The sequence below is a fragment of the Drosophila navojoa genome, chromosome 2 (assembly GCF_054131105.1).
Source record: "Drosophila navojoa isolate 15081-1374.11 chromosome 2, UAZ_NAV_1.0, whole genome shotgun sequence".
In the NCBI taxonomy this organism is placed as follows: Eukaryota; Metazoa; Arthropoda; class Insecta; order Diptera; family Drosophilidae; genus Drosophila; species Drosophila navojoa.
In genome coordinates this window covers 9,845,895-9,866,333 of record NC_142890.1, presented here as the reverse complement: position 1 = coordinate 9,866,333, position 20,439 = coordinate 9,845,895, and the positions used below count along the sequence as shown (strand labels likewise).

The following is a 20,439-nucleotide window of genomic DNA, read 5'->3' as shown; positions in this document are numbered from 1 at the left end:
AGCAGCAACTAAATTCATGATTGTCGAAAAGATCTAACTGTGCGCTAGGCTAGGCTAGGCGCGCCTGGCCAATAAATCGAAAACCTGGTAGAAGCACTTTAGAGCAGCGTATTGATGATGCCTTGGCTGGCCAGGGGCAGGCGCTGCTGCATGCACTCAGTATATGCATATGTATGTGCGTGTGTATACATATATGTATGTATATATAACACTCACACACATGCTGCAGCTTTCAATGTTCTGTGCTGCGGCGCAGCCAGGTGGAACATGCATTTGTTTTGCGACTCTAGCAGTAGCTGCTTATTAGGCAGCGTTTGCGTTTTGTTGTTGTTGCTGCTGCTGTTGCTTATTATAATCGTTATTAGCCCATAACAGCGCCTAGTTAGATACCTCCCCTCCTCGCCCCAGACTCTGCTGCCTGAGCTGAAGGCCAAGCAGCTGCTGCCTAAATGCTTTTGCGCAAGAGAAATTCATGAAATACATATGTATATAATTTTGGTTGATAAAATAAACTCATTTTTTTTATTAACAATTTGGCTCAATGTAAAAATATATATATATGTATATGTATATGCATATATCTGGTATACGTTTCAGTTAAATATTCACTCTTTTTTATTTAGAAATAAAAGTTCAATTATATCCAATCGATAAGATCCCAATGAGAAGACACACACATTTCGATGTGCTTAAATAATACGCAATAGATGCTAGAAAAATGATATTATACATAGTTATGATCTATGCCGACAGCTGCGGTCATCGTAACCTAGCGCTTAAGATCTAGCTGAATATATATACATACATACAATATAGATATCGAGTACATACAACAAGGAATTTTGGACAATTACAAAAGCAATAATTTAATACTCCGCAACTTTAACTAAAATGTGTGATGTGATTCCATGAATTTTCCTTATATGTGGGTGAATGGTAATAAAGATATAATTAAAGTTAGCCCCAACTCAACAGAACTAAGAACAAAATCGGACATTTTTAGAGGTTTTCTTTGGGTTTCTCAATCGTGCTCGACATAGTCAGCTAAGGGTTCACCGAGGAATGGTATCAGAAATATCGATTTATATGGGGATGCCGAATGATGCAATTAACTAACGCTTGCTGCTCGACTGGGCGTGGCTGTGGCTATCCTCCGAGGGCGGACGCACCCAGCCGCCGTAGCGTCGCTCCATTTCCCGGGCCACGGCCAGACAGAGATGGTCCTGGCCGGGATTGGCAACCACCTGGATGCCCATGGGCAGGTTGCGACGATCCAGGCCAATCATGCAGTTGGTGACGGGCAGGCCGAGCGTGTTGAAGATCGCCATGTACATCGGCTCCAGCAGCTTGTGGTAGATCTGGTAGTGCTGGTGCGCTGTGTTGGGGAATGTGGGGTAGAGGAAGACGCCGTCTGTGCCGAGCAGCTCCTTGAATTCAGTCTTGAGCGCTTCGATGATGCTGGCCAGATGCTTGTGCCGTGAATTGGGTATGATCTTCATGAAATTCTGCAGATGGCCGAAGATCACCGAGGGCAGGATGCTGTCCGAGCAGCCAAAGAAATACTTGACCGTCTCCTTGCACACGGTCTTCGGCTGCTCCCCCTCCTCGGTCTTGTGGTAGATGGTCTCGATGTTCTTCATGGTCAGCATGGCGGACAGCGAGATGTCCAGCGACCACTTCATCTTCCGTATGTTCACACGCTTCGCATTGAAGTCGCTGGCCACTCGATTAATGGCCGCATGCAGGTCCCGGCTGAGCGGCCGCATCATGCCCGAGGGACCGTCGTTGTCCATGAAGAAGAAGCGGATGCCGTTCGCACTGATCTCCTTGTCGAGCGTCAGCTTCGGCCCGGTCGGATCGCTCATGCACTTGAGCAGCAGCGGCAGGTCCTTGGCGTAACGTGTCATCGGCGCAATGGTAAAGAAGTCGCCCCACTTGGGAAAGTCGCTGGTCGGATGGTGGCCCCGAAAGGAGACCGCATACGGTGTGGGCTTGTGGCCCCAGATGCCGCTGAACATGGCCGGCAGACGCGAGGAGCCGCCAATGTCCGAGGTGAGGCCCAGCAGGGAGGCGCCACTCGCCAGCAGCGCCGCCTCGCCGCCCGAGGAGCCGCCTGGGGTGCGCTTCAGATCGTAGGGGTTCTTCGTCTGGCCCGTGACATTGTTGTACGTCTCCCAGAGCAGGCACAGCTCCGGAGTGTTGGACACCAGCAAGATGATGCCGCCGCAACGCTTGATCTGCTCCACGACGGGCGCGTCCGCTTTGGCTATTTGCGGGGTCTTGAAGACACGGCCCGCCTGGTTGGTCATACCCTTGACGGCGATGCTCTCCTTGACCGTGACCGGTATGCCCAGCAGCGGCGTATGCTCCTCCATGGACTCGACGCTGTTAATGCCCATGGCAATCACATTGTCAATCTCGCGCGCCTCCTCCAGCGCCTCCTCAAAGCGATCCTGCACAATCGCATTGATCAGCGGATTTACCTGTGAATCATAGAGCATAAACAGACACACACACACACACACGCACACCTGTTAAGCCTTTGTCGGTCAATCAATTGTGTGACTCCATTACCTGTCGACATCGTTCGATGTATGCCTCGACGACTTCTTCGCTCTTAATCTGCAAAGATATAAAAAACGAGAGCTCGCTGATCATTTCCGCATTAGCTAGACTTTAACATTTCCAGTTTGTGTGTGCTTATTTGATCAATGTTTCATTGCTCCATTCTTGTCGCTTAATTGCTTGTGAGAACCAAACAAACGGCACAAAAGCAATTTACGTTAAATTAAAATCAATAAAAATTCACAATCATGCAGCACCCGCCAATTGTCTGCTTGCCAGGGAAAGAAAGAGCGAGGGAGAGCGACAAGAATGTGAATGCCTCAGCGTACGACGCGGCGTATGAGTAATGTGCGGATTTTCAATTGCCTATGGCGTAGGGCCACACGCTGGACTCTATTAAATATATGAAATACACACACTTAAAAAACACGAGTTGTTAATCAAGCCTCTCAATACGAATTGAGAAACAAGTAAAGTTATTAGCTTTTAATTGATATATATGTATATATGTATATATATCTGATACAGACTGAAACTGAGCCGTCTAATTCGAGTTGACATTCCCATAGCTGCCTGCAATTCGTTTCAATGCCTGAATTAATTTCTCAATAAGCTGAAGCGCAATGCATCTGAAGGCCCAAAGTGCTCAATACGCAGTTACCTAGCTAATCATACGTTCGTATGCAAACGGAGATCGTCACAGAGGTATCATTAAATTAAATTTAAGGCTACTCGACTTTTCAATGATATCCAGTGCACTATTAAATCAGTTGCGGCCACAACTCAAACCCAGACTCGAACTCAAGTTTTGTATGTATCTAGGCAGCTCACTACCTGGGGCTGCAACATGCGTGAGGTGTTGTAAGTAGCCAGGTGTTGTAAGTGGTTACACAGAGCCCCAGGTTGAAGACTCAGATGAAGGCAAACAATCGAAGCCATTGAAACGTAGACGAGAAGAAAAGAAAAAAAATCAGAAATTTCGGGTTGTAAAGTGAAAAATGGGGTTTCTATTTTACTAGTAACTCGCTTTATATACCCTTTTATACAAGCTATATTTCGAATACTAAAATACATATATTCCAAATATGATCCCCTTAAACCTCGCCTTTGGAAAAATTGAAGTATTTTGCTATTATATTGAAATTCTTTAACAAATTAGCTTTATAGTTATGGCAAAGAGGTTTAGATGAAGTCCTTAGTTACTTGCCTTTTACCTCGAAAATCAAAGATATCTGAGTAATATGTAAAGCGATTTTAAAGATCATCATCAATTTTTTAATAGCTTGTCATTAAAATTTATTCCGATTAAGAAATTAAAATGGAAATTTAAATTTAGTTCTTCAAATATAAACCTTTATATAATTTAAGAAGAAGAAATATCAAAAGATTTTGTCAGTTCCTGGGCAGTTTCAAGATCGCATCAGAATAATATGTGAATGTAGACAGTTTATGACCTGCAAAATCTCTAGTTCTGTCTTTCAAAAGGGTATTGAACTAAGCGACATTTCCATTCACTTGTGTCTTGTTGTAATTGTTGATAAAGCACAAGTGAAACATGCAATGTAAACGCGACACAAAGACACAGATTCGGCAGCTGCACATATGTATATATATACACATATACATACATATGTATATACATGTATATAAACAGATAGCTACATACATCAAACTAAAGTCTAAAGGAAAGATAAACAGAAGGAAAAGCGAAACAGAAAACAAGTTTAGGCCGCAGTTGGTCAGTCGACTATGGAAATACCTCGCAGTGTGCTATGTGTACGCATGTGTGTGTGTGTGTAGTTGTGCGTGTGTATTAGTGGCATGTAGCTGAGAAGCTTTACGTGCTCTGCTTTAGTTATTTGTGCTTTGTATACGTGAGTCAAGAGAGAGAGAGAGAGAGAGAGAGAGAGAGAGAGAGAGAGAGAGAGAGAGAGAGAACGATTCAGCTGTTAGCTACGATTGATGACTGACAGAGCGAGCATCATACATACGAATGACTGATAGATATCTATGTACACATTTCTACATATAAATTGAAATATAATTTGTCTTGCAAAATACTTAAGCGTCCATTATACAAATGATTCACGCTACCTAAGAACGGACTTCGAATAGACTTTAAAAATATACTTCAGCATAATAAATCTGCAATGAACATATCTCAGATCTTGTGCCCACTTATTGTTTAAATAAATCTCCATTTGTGCAGTAATTAAGCAAAATGTTGTCGCATTTGTCGCTGGCGATGACCCGACAATAAACACTCACATATATATGCACATATATACATATATGTATATGCATACATATTTATCTAGACAAAGCCACGCACAGCTAACTACTTTGGGCACAGACAAATACACAAGAGACAACAATTTTATAATTGTTTTAAAAAATTTGCGTAAACGAAGTGAAGCAATCGCTTAAGCACTGACAATGAAACACAAATAAAAACACAAAAGAAAAAAAAATGTATATAAAAATTATAATAAAAATAATGCATTAAAATGTAGTTAAACATTTATATGAACGAGTGAATAAACTATAAAAAAATTAAAATAAAATTTAATAAAAACAGAGTAAGGCGAAATTAAAGAAATACGACTGCACGTGTAAGTGTGTGCGTGTGATAGTGTGCAAGTGTGTGCCTGTGATAGTGTGCGTGTGTGTGTGAGTGATTCGATAAGGTCTGTCAAGTCATGACCTTAAGTGCGCTGTATGTGGATGTGGACCAATGAACGCAATGAATCTTACAGAGCACAACAAACCGGGCTAAAGAAGCCCAAGCAACAACAACAATAACAACATTTACAACTACAATAAAACATAACCAGCCCAGAGCTTGCAATTATTTATGAGCACATGTGTGTAATGCATGTGTATCTATGTAAGATGTATGCATGTATTTCGCAGATACTCTTTCATTGTTTTCAGTACATAAATTCGTCATCTCGACTCACTCGTCGTCTATCCGTGCGTAATTTGAGGTAGTTACCAGATGTTATTGATATGGCCAAGATAGTATATTCATATGTGTGCATGTAGCTGCAGCCAAGCAAACTCTCTAGGCCGCGGTTAGCTAACCAATTTGACGTATTGCTGCTCCGACTGGGATTTCTACAGGCCGATTTTGAAACAGCGCCAACTGCGGCTCAAAAAGTTTGCATACATATAATAAAGTGCTTTGTTTGAATTGAGATTAGGATGAGTAATATAAGCTATGTGCCTTGGTCCACTAACTGATGTAATGCAATTGTAAATGAAAGCCAAAAAATACGTGAAAATAAAATACGTAATGTAATGGAAAACTTATGGAAAATGTTAAAAGTTTTGTTGATATGAATATTTTGTATTAATTAACTTAAGTAAAAGTTGAAGAACTTTTAAGAACTCTACTGCATTGCCTAAATATATATATAAAGCAAAACAGATCAAGTATATATTTTTGTTTTCCAATTTTATCTATACAAATCTCACTGTCAGAGACTTCCTCGTTTTCTCCTCTAAAGTGGGTATCATAAAGAAATTTATATACTATAAAGAATCCCCATACATACATATATTCTTGGCTTGACAAGCTGAGGTGATATGGTCATCTCCGTCCGTCATTTCTAGATAGATGGCTAAAATATCAACAGGGTTCAGGGTACCATCTAGCCGAGAAGACTGTTTTAGTAGGAATTTTATGTTTTATATGATACAGTACGACTATTATAATGAACACACTTGTGTGATTAGGTCTGCCCTGTGGGATAACCTACATGATTTAATTTAAGTGTCATACAATACTATATACTCCATTTTTCTTAAAAGTGATCTTTAGCCCAATCTTGTTTTGAACATATGTCGTACAATTTATGGAGAACAAAGGTTCTGACATAGTTTAAACACATCGTAAATGTTTAATTTTACAATAAGGTAAATATAGAGAGTCCACTAAAAACAAATATTTAATACCATATTTATATTTATTTATACATATATGTATATATTTTTACTTTCCACTCTTTGGCTTTGAGTGTTATGTAACTTATTCAACCACAAATAAATAACAAAAAATAAAAATTTTCATGTAGTGTCACGATGTTAAAGGCGATCACCTCCATCACCTGCGAGTCAGTGTAGCTGACCAGTGTTGGTCAACGGCAACAAATTGCCTCAGCTTTGCCACAAAGTCTCTAATGGATGTGGCAAGCGCAAGCGACTGGCCTCTCTTGTCGTTAAATTGGCATTAAGTGGACAGTGGATTGAAAGCCCCAAAACACATATGGTCCCAGCGCCTGTCACAGCCTCAAGCCATTGCTCGAGGCTCGCCTGTCTGTCTATTGATATTTTACAAGATATTGCCAATTTTAAGGTGCGTTCGATTGAAGCATACATACACATACATATGCACGAAATTGCACATATATGCATACGCATGTGAATGTGTGTGTGTGTGTGTGTGTGTGTGTGTGTGTTTGTATTAGGTGTACTTACCTTTCTGTTGCGAATCAGCTTGGCGAGATCGACGGCAGGTATCTCCAGCAGGTGACTGCGTATGGGCGGCAGCTTGCGTCGAATCACCTTGATGTTGGTGTAGCGGCTGTAGGGCACCACAAACCAGCTGAAGACAATCATGGCCGAGCGCAGGAAACGGCGCATGATGTACCCCAGGATCCTGGAACACAGTAGGACAGCAATTTTGGCGGCTTTGCGTTAAACGGTTTCAAAGTGAAATTATTTCGACAATATATATATATCTAGATATCTAGATATATATATAGATGGTATCCAATAGATACAAGCGAACAGGTTGGCCAACAAGCGAAAGGATTGTGCAATATGCAGCTGGTCTGCAATTGCATCGGCTGCGACTGCAACTGCAACTACGACGACGGCAGAGACAGCAACGGCGACGGCGACGGCGACGTTGGCAGCGACTGCGGCGGCTGCTGCGATTTGCGCTTGCACAACTCAACACACGACTCGAACTCGAATTCGAATTCGCTGTTTTGGCTCGAACACTGGCGATGGCTTAATACTTAATTTTTTTCGTTTTTACTATTTTTCTCTATTTTTGGTCAGTTGGCTAATAGCTGTTGGCAAAACACTTTCTTGTGCCCGACTGCATCTCAATTTAGTTGCGGCAGCGATTGCATTTATCTAGCCGAATTTTTATGCGCTGCAAACGCATGCGCAACGTATCACTGGCTTTCATTTTGCTACACTATTATTTTGGTTGTGTTGTGTTTTGTTTTGATTTGTGTTTTGTTTCTGTTATTGTCAGATTTATTACATTTGTAACCGATCGCAGCGAATTAAAACGACTCGAAGCGCATTCAACGAACGAACGAACCGATGCGAACGACGCGCGCTAAGCAAATAAATGAGCATCCAGCGCAGCACATAACATATAAAGCTCTGCTTGGCTCGTTGAGCTTGGCTGAGACGAAAGCTCGAACCGGTTCGTCTGCTGTGTGACGCTCTCTCTTCAAACTGCATCCGCTCTTAAGCTCAGCTTTCTAGTTCTTTTGTGAATCCCATTCGTTCTGCGGACATGCACTCAGCGAAAATTGAAGGAACTCAAAGCGATTTCTGTTGCATCTTAAATAAATGGGATCAAGCAATAATGTTAACTAGATGTAAGCTTGTTACTTGTGCAATTTTCTAAGAATTTCATTAGTAATGCAATTTAATTTGCTCAACTATATCTTTATCGTATGTTGCGTAAGCTGAGATAATGACTTAAAATGCTTCCTGCTAACCTGCAATTAGACGAACCTTTGAACTGCGATTTATTTGCATTTGTTGTTATTAGTGCAGTGTGAAGAAAGACGCAGACAAGTTTTCCTTTAGACTGTTTGTTAATTATACAGATTATAAGCAATCGACACACGAGTTATGTCAATGTCGTACGTGTATGAGAAAAAGGCTTCGAAACTGAAAGTGAGATCATCGGGTGAAAAGGGAAAAGGGTTCCCAGTTGCATATTGAATTCAGCTGAAAGTAAACTAAAATACGTATTTACCCAAATAAACAAATACGTAATATGAAGGCATCTATATATATAAATCTATAAACAAATCTAATACGGCTGAAATGTGGGAGACTGAGATTTTAGAGGCAGATATTTTTGGGCGCTCATGCTTGACGAATATTTAATGGCAATTTAACAAATATTTTGTTTGTTTGCTTTGTAAATATTTCAAATGTTTACTATTAAGCTATCTACGAGATAAGAATTGTTTTTTAATTGCGCAACCATTAGAGCACATAGCTTTTAAGCCGGCCAATTTAGAGCTCTGTGGCATTAACAAAAAATATATAATTAAAGTACTTTGGGAATGTGCCCAAATTTAGATGCTTCCTAATGTTTTAAATTACAGTCTCCCAACTTGAGATCACGCAAAATGTTCAAGTAAAGACAACAAAAAAGTATTCGTCTTTTTTTCGGATCGTTTAGGACCTTTGCTCTTTGGAGGGGGAAAAACACTAAGCTGGTTTGATATAGTATTTATGATTCTTTTGGTTCAATGCGGGAAAGCACCAAGGCAAATGGTAATAAAGTGGAAGATGTAAAAATAGTTGTGCAACAATTAAGGAACATTCCGAGAGCAGCAAGCGAAGGGAAACGAACTCGAGAGAGCGCGAGCTTAGTTTGTTATCTGCACTTAAATGATAAACAAGCTATTATGCTAAAAACAGTATATAGGTATGGAGCTAAGAGAAACTAAGAGAGAGAGAGAGTGAGATTGAGCACGCTCTACTAAGAGCGAATGGTGGGCGATGTTTTAAGAAAGCTCTCATATGTCAGCTGTGCTTGTTTCAGTGGCTGCTCAGCAATTGACTGGAAAACTTTCCGTTTGGAATAGTCGCGTAGCGCAGAAGAACATAAACAACAACGGCAACAACAGCAGCAGCAGCAGCAGCAGCAACAACAACAGAGAAAGTGACTGTCAACCGCAAAGCAAATAATAATTGATTGGAAGTAAACAGTTACTCACGATGGCTATGTGGTTACAACGTTTACGACTCTCATGCGCTGTCGGCGCAGCTCGTCAAAGCTTACGAAGCTTTGCCGCTGCCAGCGAGAATAACAACAGCACCAACAACGACAATAACCTTGACTCTTCTATAGATGAGCGACATCCGCTGCGGGGCGTGCGTATATTAGATCTCACACGCATCATCGCTGGACCCTACTGCACCATGGTGCTGGCCGATCTGGGCGCCGAGGTGATAAAGGTGGAGCGGCCCAATTTCGGCGATGAGGCGCGCAAATGGGGCCCGCCATTTCTGGAGAAGAGCGGCGATGCGGCCTACTTTCTGGCGCCCAACCGCAACAAGCAGAGCGTCTGCATAGACATGAAGCGTGGCAGGGATCTGATGCAGCAGCTGGTGAGCAAGTGCGATGTGCTCGTGGAGAACTATGTGCCCGGCACACTGGAGCGCTACGATCTGGGCTATGAGCAACTGCGTCAAGCGCATCCACGTCTGATCTACTGCACCATCAGTGGCTATGGATCGGTGGGCCCCTATGCCAAGCGACCGGGCTACGATGTGATTGCCTCATCCATGGGCGGCCTCTTGCATATCACGGGCCAGCCCGACGGGCCGCCCAGCAAGGTGGGCGTGGCAGTGACGGACGTGGCAACGGGCCTCTATGCGCACGGCGCCATTCTGGCCGCCCTGCTGCAGCGGGAGCGCACCCAACGCGGCCAGAAGATCGACGTGGATCTGCTGTCCACGTGCTGCTCGCTCCTGATCAATGTGGCCAGCAACTACCTGAACGCCGGCACAGAGGCCAAGCGCTGGGGCACCGCGCACTCCAGCATTGTGCCCTACCAGAGCTTCAAGACGGCCGATGGCTACCTGACCCTGGGAGCCGGCAGCGATGCCCAGTTCGTGGAGCTGTGCAGCCGCCTGAACATCGAACGGGTCGCTCTCGATGCTAAGTTCAAGACCAACAAGGATCGGGTCAAGAATCGCGAAGAGCTAGTCAATGTGCTTGCCAAGATCCTGGCACGCGACTCGTCCAAGAACTGGATGCGTCTCTTTGAGGGCGCCTCCTTTGTGGTGGGCCCCGTCAACAGCATACGCGAGGTATTTGAGGACGAGCACATCCAAGCCATAGGCCTGGTCAAGACTCTGCCACATCCGCGCGACGGCAGCGTCAAGGTCGTGGGCCCGCCCGTCGTTTACAGTGAAGCGCGCAACGATGCACGCACCGCTCCGCCCATGCTCGGCGAGCACACAGACAAGGTGCTTTCCAATCTGCTAGGCTATGGAGCTGAGCAAATTGCCGAGCTTCGCAGTCAGGGTATCATCCAGTAAAGGATTCTCTCGAGATCCTATTACATATTATGTATATATGTGTATATTAATAACATGAAAAACCTAACTACATAAGAAATGGAATTTCTCTAGTGAAGAGCCTCAGGCTTGAGTCGCCTTACGTCCATTAATGATTGAGCTACGAAATGTTCATGAAATATATAATATTAACATTTTTATAATATCCATATGTTTATTTTCTGATATCTTTATATTAAAGTCAAATATTGATAGAGCACTCTAAACCTTTTAAGATTTAATGTTCACAAATAGCCGCATTTATATACTCTGTAGACATTTCGTAGTCATTCTGTTTAAATGCTATTCACATAAAACTACAATATATATTGTATTTTGAAAAGGTCAAAGGACGGCTAGATCAAAGACCTTTAAAATATATTTGCAATGAAATTTGTTCCGTTTCATGTGAGATCTTAACTCAGGAATTGCCAGGCCTACCTAGCTATACCAATACATCTACATACACATCCAGATATACTTGAGACATAAAGTATCAAGGTTGACACACTATATATATCGGTGAGTAATAATATTTTTATAAAATTTAAAAATGCTTTTGAGGGTAGTAGTTAAATTTCAGCTGACGTAACATGAAGTAAACATTTCTTTTATATACGTATTAATGTATATACATACATATGACTTGATATCGAATATACTTGTAAACATGGGCAATTACAGCATAAAATGTATAGAATTTTGAGCAGTGTACAGATATAGTTAAAAAATTTTTCGTCTGAATTTATTAATAATTTTGTTTCAATGGGCGACAACGTATATACGACACTAATCGCAGCAGCAGCTCGACTTGATATGCCGGTAAGAGCAGCACTTGGAGAGATACGACTTATCAAATACACCCACACACACACACACTCATGCTCAGGTTCAACGGGATCATGTTTCGTGGGCTGACCGAACGCGACGTGAGAAATTTATTATCGTCATGTTCTATGGCATTATGCTAGTCTTAGTTCTCAACATTATTGGCTGGATGGCGTTCATCTGTGTCTTTATACAGCACGACAAATACTCTGCATACCGACGCAAGGCTGCTCCAGACGATGGACACAATGCGACCAGCAGTTACCGAGCACTTGGCTAGTCCACTTACCCGTCTTGCAGAATGGCTTCGAGGTGAAAGCGCACCCAGGCGACTATCGATTTTAGCAAACGCAGCACTGTGCTCACACGCCACAGGAACAAATGGAATAGGAGAGTGGATGCAAGTGGAAACGAACATGGAAATAAAAACATAGAATTTGTGAGGACACAAGGACGGCAACGAGAAGAGCAACTAAAGCGCGTAACTCACTTTTCTCAAATCCCTTGAATTTTGTTTTCTCTTATACGCTTTCGTTACTTTTCTCTGTGTGTGTTTGTTTTTTCGCTGTGACGACCGCGCTAGCTTTGTTGTGAATAGGCTGCGAGCTCTGCCTAAACTAACTCTAGACGGAGACAGTGCAAGTGCCGCTACCGCTGATTGCATTACTTATACTAGTTTATTTGTATTTATTTTAAATACTGGCGGTGCTGCTATTGTTGTTTTTGTTTTTGCACAAACACTACGACAACAAACACCTGCTATGCGCTCTAACCCCCACTGCGAACTCGAATGTACCTTGTACTTTACCCAGAAATTCCATTGTTTACGTGTTCTATGCTCCTCGTGCAGCATGCGTGGGACAAAGACAGAAACAGAAAAACCTGGGTGAGGTCGAGGGTAAAGATGAATAGTGATGGGAACGAAGACACTTGTCTATTTAATTACACAGTATATGTACATAAGTATGTGTGTGTGCAGCAATAGCTGGAAATAATTTGACTACAGGTAAATATACCAATGGACAAATTATTGGACATCCGAAAGACCAAATCTCTTAATATATCAAGATTAGAGCTGTGCTTTCATTGATATGTAATACATAATTATATATACATAATACATAATTATATTATACATAATTTTTAATCTAGCTGCATTAACATTTTATTATTATATATATAACTAACCTTATGAAAGTCGCGTGAGTAAAATATTAAATATGTTTAGGCAATTATTCAAAAGTAAATATTTATGCGCCCTTATTATTGTTGCGCTGCCACCTTTTATTAAAATTTTCTGGGCATTTTTAGTACATTCATCGAAATTTTAGTTATCGATTTACTACAGATGTCATCGCTAAGCACAAATATGTTAAATAATAACAATAATCGAGAACCTGTCATAATTTATTAAACAAAAAAATGCCGACACCGAAGCCTTCATTTGTGTCCCGCAACCTCGTTGCCATTGTGATTGTACCCAGCTTGATTGCCGTTCACTTTGGCTGGAAGCTTTTACAGGATAATCGAAAGCTGGTGTCCGCCGAGGAACAGATTGATCTGCCTCCCGTTACGGTAAATGGAATATGTGTAATGTGAAGATGTATATATCTACAATGAAAAATCTTGCAGTTTGCCAAATATGCGTGGAAGAGATTGACCGGCAATAATAGTGGTGTTGCAGATGAGAAGAGCGACTCGGATTGAGCGCGGGAATTACAAATTGTGCACAGGCTAAACTTGTTAAAAACTATTTATTGCATGCTATTGATGCAGTAATTAAATCTACAATAAACATTAAACGTTAATATACAAGCTAACATATAAACGGACGACGTACGTACAACACATACATATACATATGCTTATGTAAAATAAAATTAAGCAGACCGAAAGCGTCTGAAACTAAATTACAATAAATTAATTATTGCGCCAGTGACGAATTGACTGTGAGATTGTCGAGCTGTGCATTGAAGAGGACATCGCTGATGAGCTTCTCGGCAATGATGCGTTGCGTGTGATTGATGGACCGCAGCTTGCTGGCCACATTTACCCCGATCGCATCGTATTCATCCTCGTGCCTGTGTGTGGTGGCGGGCGCTGTCGTCGTGTACGCTGTGGTCGGCGCGCTGCCAAATAGCGGCTGGTAATGATCCCGTCCAATCTGTATGGTCGGCACGGGCTGGGCATGTCCATTTGCCTGATGGTGCAAGTGCTGCAGCTGCTGTTGGTGATGTTCCAGCGAATTGACAGCCTGCCAAGCAGAGGGACAGAGATGGAGACTATTCATTATATCACATATGGAATATTTCCAGCACTTACCTGTTGTATCTCGCGCTGTGAATTGGAGTCGAGCGATGTTATCTCTAACACCTTCACTGCATGCCCGCCTGCTGCAGCAGCAGCTAACGAGGATTGTGCAGCGTTGGCCTGGGCGACTAATCGCTGGTGCGCCTCTGCCACCTCGTTGTGTGCCTGATGCGATTCGTCTTTTACAATTGTGACACAATCCGCAGGAGTCACCGAGATGGTGCTCAGTGTGGCGCCCTGACTACTGACCACAACATTGTTGGTGGCGACGGCAGCCACCTCTCCCTCGACTTCGTCGCTGGCACTGGGCACGATTGTTTCGATATGCTGTGACTGAGGCGTATGGTGTGATTCCTCCTCATAGTCCATCGAGTCCTCGTCATCAAAATTAATGTGCAGCTCTCGTTTAGGCTTGCCAGCCATTTCGTTGGAATGGCGTTTGGGTTTGTGGTCGGCTATGAAGAGCAGCTTGTCGTAGTACCAGAGGCGTGTTTCGTAGTCGGACTTGCTGCTGGATTTGCGATACTCGCGACGAAATGCGGATCGTAGCGAGTTGATCTTTCTAACGACCATCGCGCGGTCTGGATTTGGCTCCACTTCTTTTAGTTTTTCTACCAATTTATCGTAGGCTTTATTTCTGGCGGCGTGATTGCTGTAGTCATGGTGCTTCGGCTGCCAGAGACACTCCTCCTCCTGATACTGCTCAATGAACTCGGTTAGCCAGTGTCGTGAATACGATCGCAAGTCGTTATTTATGTTCGACACATTCATTGTTTTCCTTTTTGTTTTTGTATATCTTTATACTTTGATATTTTTCTGTTTTTCTCCAAGTGCGTCTTGCGTGAAGTTGGTTGCTGCAACCGCGGAGGAGAATTGCCTGATGCCTGACAAATGCAACACAATTCAGCGATGTGGCAGCGCTCCGTGCATTGGTAGCGCTGCAGCCCTGGAATACCATACAGTTCTCGATGTTTTTGTCGAATGGTCAGAAAAGACGGAAAGGCGAAGCCGCTCTGCGAAATCTTATTATGTATTAAATAATACAAATTACGTGTTGTGAATTAAATCAAAATAAATGATTGTAGCGCCTCAAATTGTTAGCTACAGCTAGTGAGTGCATGAACGTGCCACTGCAGAACGACATCGCGTTGTTGTTGTTGTCGCTGTTGATGCATGTCGAAAAAGAATACGCAAAAGATCTTTGTTAAAAACAAAAACAAAGGTGCGTTATCGTCGTTGTCTTGGCAGCACATTTAAAATCTCTAAATTTGGCTAATTATATAATATGATTTTGTGTCTGTGTATAAGTGTGTACATAAGTGGGCAATAAAATAAGTGATAAATAAACGCATAGAAATCAAAACAGAAAACGTATGAAATGTAGTTATGTTGGAATGTGTGGGGCGATGTGGGGGGTGTGGGGGTTACCACACAGTGCATAACAGAGGAAACAAGTGAGCTGAAAGCGAAATACAGTTAAGCAACAGCTGTTTACTATGTGTGCCCCATTGTCTGATCAGCCAACTCCAATCAGAATTGCTCCAATTTGAATTGCTTGGAAATGAAAACGAAATGCAATGCAATAATTAAAATCTGGTAGTTCTTTAAATATATTTTAATGTCGTATGCATTTACATAGGTCAAGTATACGTTTCCCATAAAAATTGAGTCAAGTGCAAAGTCCATTCCAATCAGAACTATAGCTGTTATTGCCGCATGCTTCCTATTAGACGGGTCGAGCGTCAAATCTAATATGAGTGAATCTATTTATAACTACACTCAGTTGCGCATGCAAATATATACATATATTTGTACAAGTACATATATATGCAGTTATATATGTAAATCATGTAGCCTTGACTCAATGGCAAACAACAAATAACGTTTAACGAACTTGTTTATGTACATTTGTTTTGCCGGCTCCGTGCAAAATCTCCCTCCCCTAACCGAGCGACCCAACTATCCCCAGCATCCCCTTCACAGTGGTACGCAATTGATTTGCATGTGTCTGTAGGTAAATTATCCAATAGAAAATCCAGTAATTACAATTTGCAATGATTTTGAAAATCTTTCAACTTGATCTAAAAATATAATTTTCAATGACTGCCAAAAATAGAAAAGCAATCATTAACATAATTTTAAAAAAGCATTTTGAGTAATTAATTAAATATATAATATATATAAGTGATTTCCATATATGTATATGCAAATAAATTACTTTCTAAAATGTGAAATTTATACGGAGGAACTACATTAATGTGGTAATTCAAAGAACTTTATGTGACAGTTGTTGCCTCAATTGTTTCCTTAGAAAAACTCAAACAGACTCATTTCTTCCGTAATTGTAATATAATATTGTAAAATTGAAACCCTTTAGCGCCAACCACAACATTCGAGAACCTCAACTAAATCACAGTTGAAGTTTGGAGCAGAGTCGGTTTCGTTTTTTCTTTCCTTTTATGCACTGAATAGCCGTCTTAATTTTATCTCTCAGCCAGCTGCTGTGTGCTCAGCTGTATCTTATCATTAGAGATATATACACACATACATATGTATATGTTTTTATCATGAGCTTCGCTCGTTTCTGCCTTATGCTAAAACTTGTTCAAGGTGAAACCAATCGCACCGGGCCGCTCTATAAATATATATATTCACATGGATATATTAAAATATGCCTACATATGAGTACATATGTGTGTGTGTGTGTGTGTGTGTGTGTGAGGGTGCGAATCCATCTATATAAAATAGTTGTTTGGGAGGTGTGTGCCAGCACATGGGCTAGCTATAATTAATATTTGGTGATAATTTGTTGCTATTGCCAGCTTGTTTACATTTTTTCAGTAAATAACAGGTTTCCAAGCTCTTATCTAGAGTGTTTCCGATTTCCCATGGAATATGACACAGTTGAACAGGTGAACGAGCATGACGAAAAGTATAAATATATTGGAAATAAGACCTTCTAAGAGTATTTATATAAACAATATTTCTTGGCATATTTCCCGTATCTCCCCGTATCAAGAACTTGAATACATATACAACTCTTGTATATAAAATGGTCTTAGCCTCAAAGGTAAACGTTCAACGTGTTACAATCTTATCGGAACGGCTAATCTACAAGCTCTTTTCAAACGGTAGCTGTCTAAGCAAAGTACAATTGAAATTTTCAACAACAGATTTTGGCTTGGTCACATTTGATTGCATAAATCTTAATTGCTTTTGATTTTCTTGAAACAATGCCAAAATATAAGTATGCAAAATACGTTTGTTGCGTTATGAAACAATCATGAAATATTTTGTTCTATTCGATCCCTAAGCCTTGCGAATTATTTCCTTGCCTTGTCTTATCAGCGCGCATTAAACTGATAAGAGCTTAAACTCAATCATAATACGCTCGTGACTTTGATGAGCGATTGTGGGATCTGTCGGGGAATATCAATGGCGTATAGGCTTATAGCCAAGAATTATAATTAGAATTTCAATTGTATTTAAAATGCCTATATGTATTATCTCTCTTCCATTGCAGTCTGCCATGAGCCGCCTTATAGAGAAGCCCAACATTGCCATGTCCATCACATCGTCAGGTAGTCAATTATCCAACACAGTTGCCGCCGGCTCGGCCAGCAATGCGGCCACAGCGGACGACACACCTTCCCCGGCAGAGGATGAGGATGGCCACAGGAGCGCAGCGAGAACCCAATTGTTGACGCCCTCCGCGGATCAGAATGCGAAGTCCTCAAATAGTAGGTCAACTCAGTTGATAAAGCCTAATAAGCCTCTGATAGACGAAGACCTAGACAGCGATATTTATCGATTATCAGCAAGTAACACATTTCTCGATAACATATCGAATAGATAATCTAAGCAAGATCACATAGACTATATCATATCTCTTCAGGACTGTTAAACTAAATCAATATTTATCGATAGCCAATAGAAGGGTTATCATTTGAGGAATATACTCATAGACCAATTGAAAACTATTAATATTTTATAATCCAAAATTTATGATTAAAGATCTTAAAATATTTATGGTAAACCATATCATGACCAAATATCTCTTCGATCAATCAATCCAAGCAAACAAAGAAAAACAAATCAATCAGACTGTATCGATTTGACTTGTTCAACCAATGCAGTTGTAGTTCTTATCGAATATTTATACAATATGTGTATTGTCTGTATGCCCTTTTTGACTAATTTTCAATAGGTATACTGTGTAAATAGTTATTTTCATTTCATTCGCCTCTAAACATAGATTAAAATTTATTGAATATAATTTGACAAATCTATATCATAGTTTCAGTAGTGTTTTGTAAATTTCGTAAAATTGATTGATGTAATGCAAATATTCTATAAATTTTAAATGAACAGAATGAATGAAATACTTGGAATATTAAATTGATAGTGCATATAATGTAAAAGCTGATAGACTAGCAGATACCGCGTACATAGAGATATTAAACATAAAATTAAATTTATTGTGTATACATTAATAGATGTGCTAGACTAGCGTATATTGACTCCCTGGAGATTAATGCATCCTTTTGAACGTCCCGTTTTAGTGCGCAACAAAGTGGACCAGGTGCTCGTCAGTCTGATAGCGGGCGCAGCAGCCGGTGCACTGGCCAAGACCACAATCGCTCCGCTGGACCGCACGAAAATCAATTTCCAGATACGCAAAGATGTATCATTTTCGTTCAGGGCCTCGCTCAACTATCTGGAGCAGACATACACCAGGGAGGGCATCCTCGCCCTGTGGCGCGGCAACTCGGCGACGATGGCGCGCATTGTGCCCTACGCAGCCATCCAGTTCACATCCCACGAGCAATGGCGACGCGTCCTGCATGTGGATCAGAATGGCGCCAAGTGAGTAGGCATTGCAATTGGCATGCTTTAATGATCCGACATCTACTTACTCAGTATGCGTATTCGTTCCTTAGCACTAAGGGACGCCGTTTTATCGCGGGCTCGCTGGCGGGCATAACCTCACAATCGTTGACCTATCCCTTGGACTTGGCTCGTGCTCGCATGGCTGTCACGGATAGATACACGGGCTATCGCACGCTTCGCCAGGTGTTTGCCAGGATCTGGGTGGAGGAAGGACCGCGAACCCTATTCCGTGGCTATTGGGCCACAGTCTTGGGTGTTATACCCTATGCGGGCACCTCCTTCTTCACCTACGAAACGCTCAAACGCGAATATCATGGTAAGTCCAAGCTCTTTCCCGTCCTTCCATCAGTAAGCTATTCCTATTTTTTGTAGAAATTATTGGCAATACGAACCCGAATGCTTTTGTTTCGCTGGCATTTGGTGCAGCGGCCGGTGTAGCTGGTCAAACGGCTAGCTATCCGCTGGACATTGTGCGTCGGCGTATGCAGACAACGCGGGTGAACATCAATGCGCCGCAGTCTTCTCCAACGATACTGACGACGCTTATTACGATATACAGGTAAGGCTTAAAATTGATTGATTGTAACCCATATTCAAATATTTGTGCATCGTTTGATCTCCACAGGGAGGAGGGCATCAAAAACGGCTTCTACAAGGGCCTGAGTATGAACTGGATTAAGGGTCCCATTGCCGTTGGCATTAGCTTCTCCACGTACGATCTGATCAAGGCTTGGCTTATCGAACTGTCCCACTTGAAGCGTGGTCGGGCTGAGAACTAGCAGTTGCCCTACAAACACATACACACACACACAAACACGCATACTCATTGATACACATGTACACATATATAATTATATGTATATGTATATATACAGATGTACACAGAAAAGGAAAGAGATAGACAAACGCACTGCTTTCGTTATTAAGTTAAATGTTCGGATAGCAGGGATTGATTTTCTCATGCAGCATCAACATTGTTACATTGGATTGATATTTTTAGTTGTTAACTGTGAAAGAGTTATGATGAATACACAAGCGCTTACTTTTGTTATTCACTGTAAACGATTATTTTCTTTAAGCTGAAAGTAAACAAAACACAATAAAAACATAGACATGTCTGTATAAAGTTTCAAATTAAGGCTACTACTGCATTGATTTTGATGCTTTATTTGTACTTACAACTTCGACAATAACTTTTTCATATACACAACTCTCTAGCTCTTAAACTAATTGTATTGTATTAGTTTGTTTCTATTTTGTCAAGTGTCGAATGTACGTTAAAATTTGATAGTGCATGGTTAATGCTGTGAAAATATTGTAAACGAATTTGGTATACATGTCCAAATGTTTAGCCATGAAATCAATACTTTAATATGTTATATGTGGGTATGTTTTTTATTAGCAAAAATAAATTAAAGATAGTTTCAATAAAGTAGTCAAAAATTTAAAATGAGCGCAATGTTTCCCAACTTGCTTTTGATGTGGCAGCGCCGACGATAACGTTCGAGTTCG

At 41.3% G+C, this 20,439-nt stretch overlaps 7 protein-coding genes across 12 annotated transcripts in view; 5 read left to right on the top strand and 2 right to left on the bottom strand.

The window, feature by feature from the left end:
• AstA-R2 (Allatostatin A receptor 2) overlaps window positions 1-20,439 on the top strand; it is a 137,712-nt gene that overhangs the window by 90,606 nt on the left and 26,667 nt on the right. The gene's annotated exons all lie outside the window — the stretch shown is intronic.
• The window catches only part of Stat92E (Signal transducer and transcription activator Stat92E), a 148,778-nt gene that overhangs the window by 110,145 nt on the left and 18,194 nt on the right, over window positions 1-20,439 (top strand). The gene's annotated exons all lie outside the window — the stretch shown is intronic.
• LOC108653550 (fatty-acid amide hydrolase 2-A) lies at window positions 494-12,516 on the bottom strand. Of its 4 annotated transcripts, XM_089265286.1 has the most exons (5): window positions 12,218-12,516; window positions 12,017-12,083; window positions 7,045-7,225; window positions 2,575-2,622; window positions 494-2,483 (listed from the first exon to the last, which is right to left on the bottom strand). In XM_089265286.1, coding segments are annotated over exons 1-5 (1,668 nt in total). In that variant the 5' UTR covers window positions 12,219-12,516; the 3' UTR covers window positions 494-1,112. The 4 variants fall into 4 exon arrangements, with proteins under 4 accessions (XP_089121412.1, XP_017959640.1, XP_089121411.1 ...); XM_018104151.3 differs by having other exon boundaries at window positions 12,017-12,516; XM_089265285.1 differs by lacking the exons at window positions 12,017-12,083; window positions 12,218-12,516 and adding an exon at window positions 7,844-7,862.
• Window positions 9,370-12,227, top strand: LOC108653570 (succinyl-CoA:glutarate CoA-transferase). The gene is made up of 2 exons (XM_018104185.3): window positions 9,370-11,721; window positions 11,789-12,227. The coding sequence occupies exon 1, from the start codon at window positions 9,553-9,555 to the stop codon at window positions 10,879-10,881; it is 1,329 nt and encodes a 442-aa protein (XP_017959674.1). The 5' UTR covers window positions 9,370-9,552; the 3' UTR covers window positions 10,882-11,721; window positions 11,789-12,227.
• DPCoAC (dephosphocoenzyme A carrier) lies at window positions 11,589-20,065 on the top strand. 2 transcript variants are annotated; one of them, XM_089265287.1, is made up of 6 exons: window positions 11,589-11,721; window positions 17,561-17,777; window positions 18,600-18,903; window positions 18,978-19,243; window positions 19,300-19,486; window positions 19,553-20,065. In XM_089265287.1, exons 1-6 carry the CDS (start codon window positions 11,665-11,667, stop codon window positions 19,704-19,706), a joined length of 1,185 nt encoding a protein of 394 aa, XP_089121413.1. In that variant the 5' UTR covers window positions 11,589-11,664; the 3' UTR covers window positions 19,707-20,065. The 2 variants fall into 2 exon arrangements, with proteins under 2 accessions (XP_089121413.1, XP_030238493.1); XM_030382633.2 differs by lacking the exon at window positions 11,589-11,721 and adding an exon at window positions 14,996-15,259.
• Window positions 13,050-13,637, top strand: LOC108653649 (uncharacterized). Its single transcript, XM_018104304.3, has 2 exons — window positions 13,050-13,302; window positions 13,360-13,637. The coding sequence occupies exons 1-2, from the start codon at window positions 13,150-13,152 to the stop codon at window positions 13,432-13,434; spliced, it is 228 nt and encodes a 75-aa protein (XP_017959793.1). The 5' UTR covers window positions 13,050-13,149; the 3' UTR covers window positions 13,435-13,637.
• Window positions 13,467-14,903, bottom strand: LOC108653594 (uncharacterized). The gene is made up of 2 exons (XM_018104224.3): window positions 14,050-14,903; window positions 13,467-13,981 (listed from the first exon to the last, which is right to left on the bottom strand). The coding sequence occupies exons 1-2, from the start codon at window positions 14,806-14,808 to the stop codon at window positions 13,652-13,654; spliced, it is 1,089 nt and encodes a 362-aa protein (XP_017959713.1). The 5' UTR covers window positions 14,809-14,903; the 3' UTR covers window positions 13,467-13,651.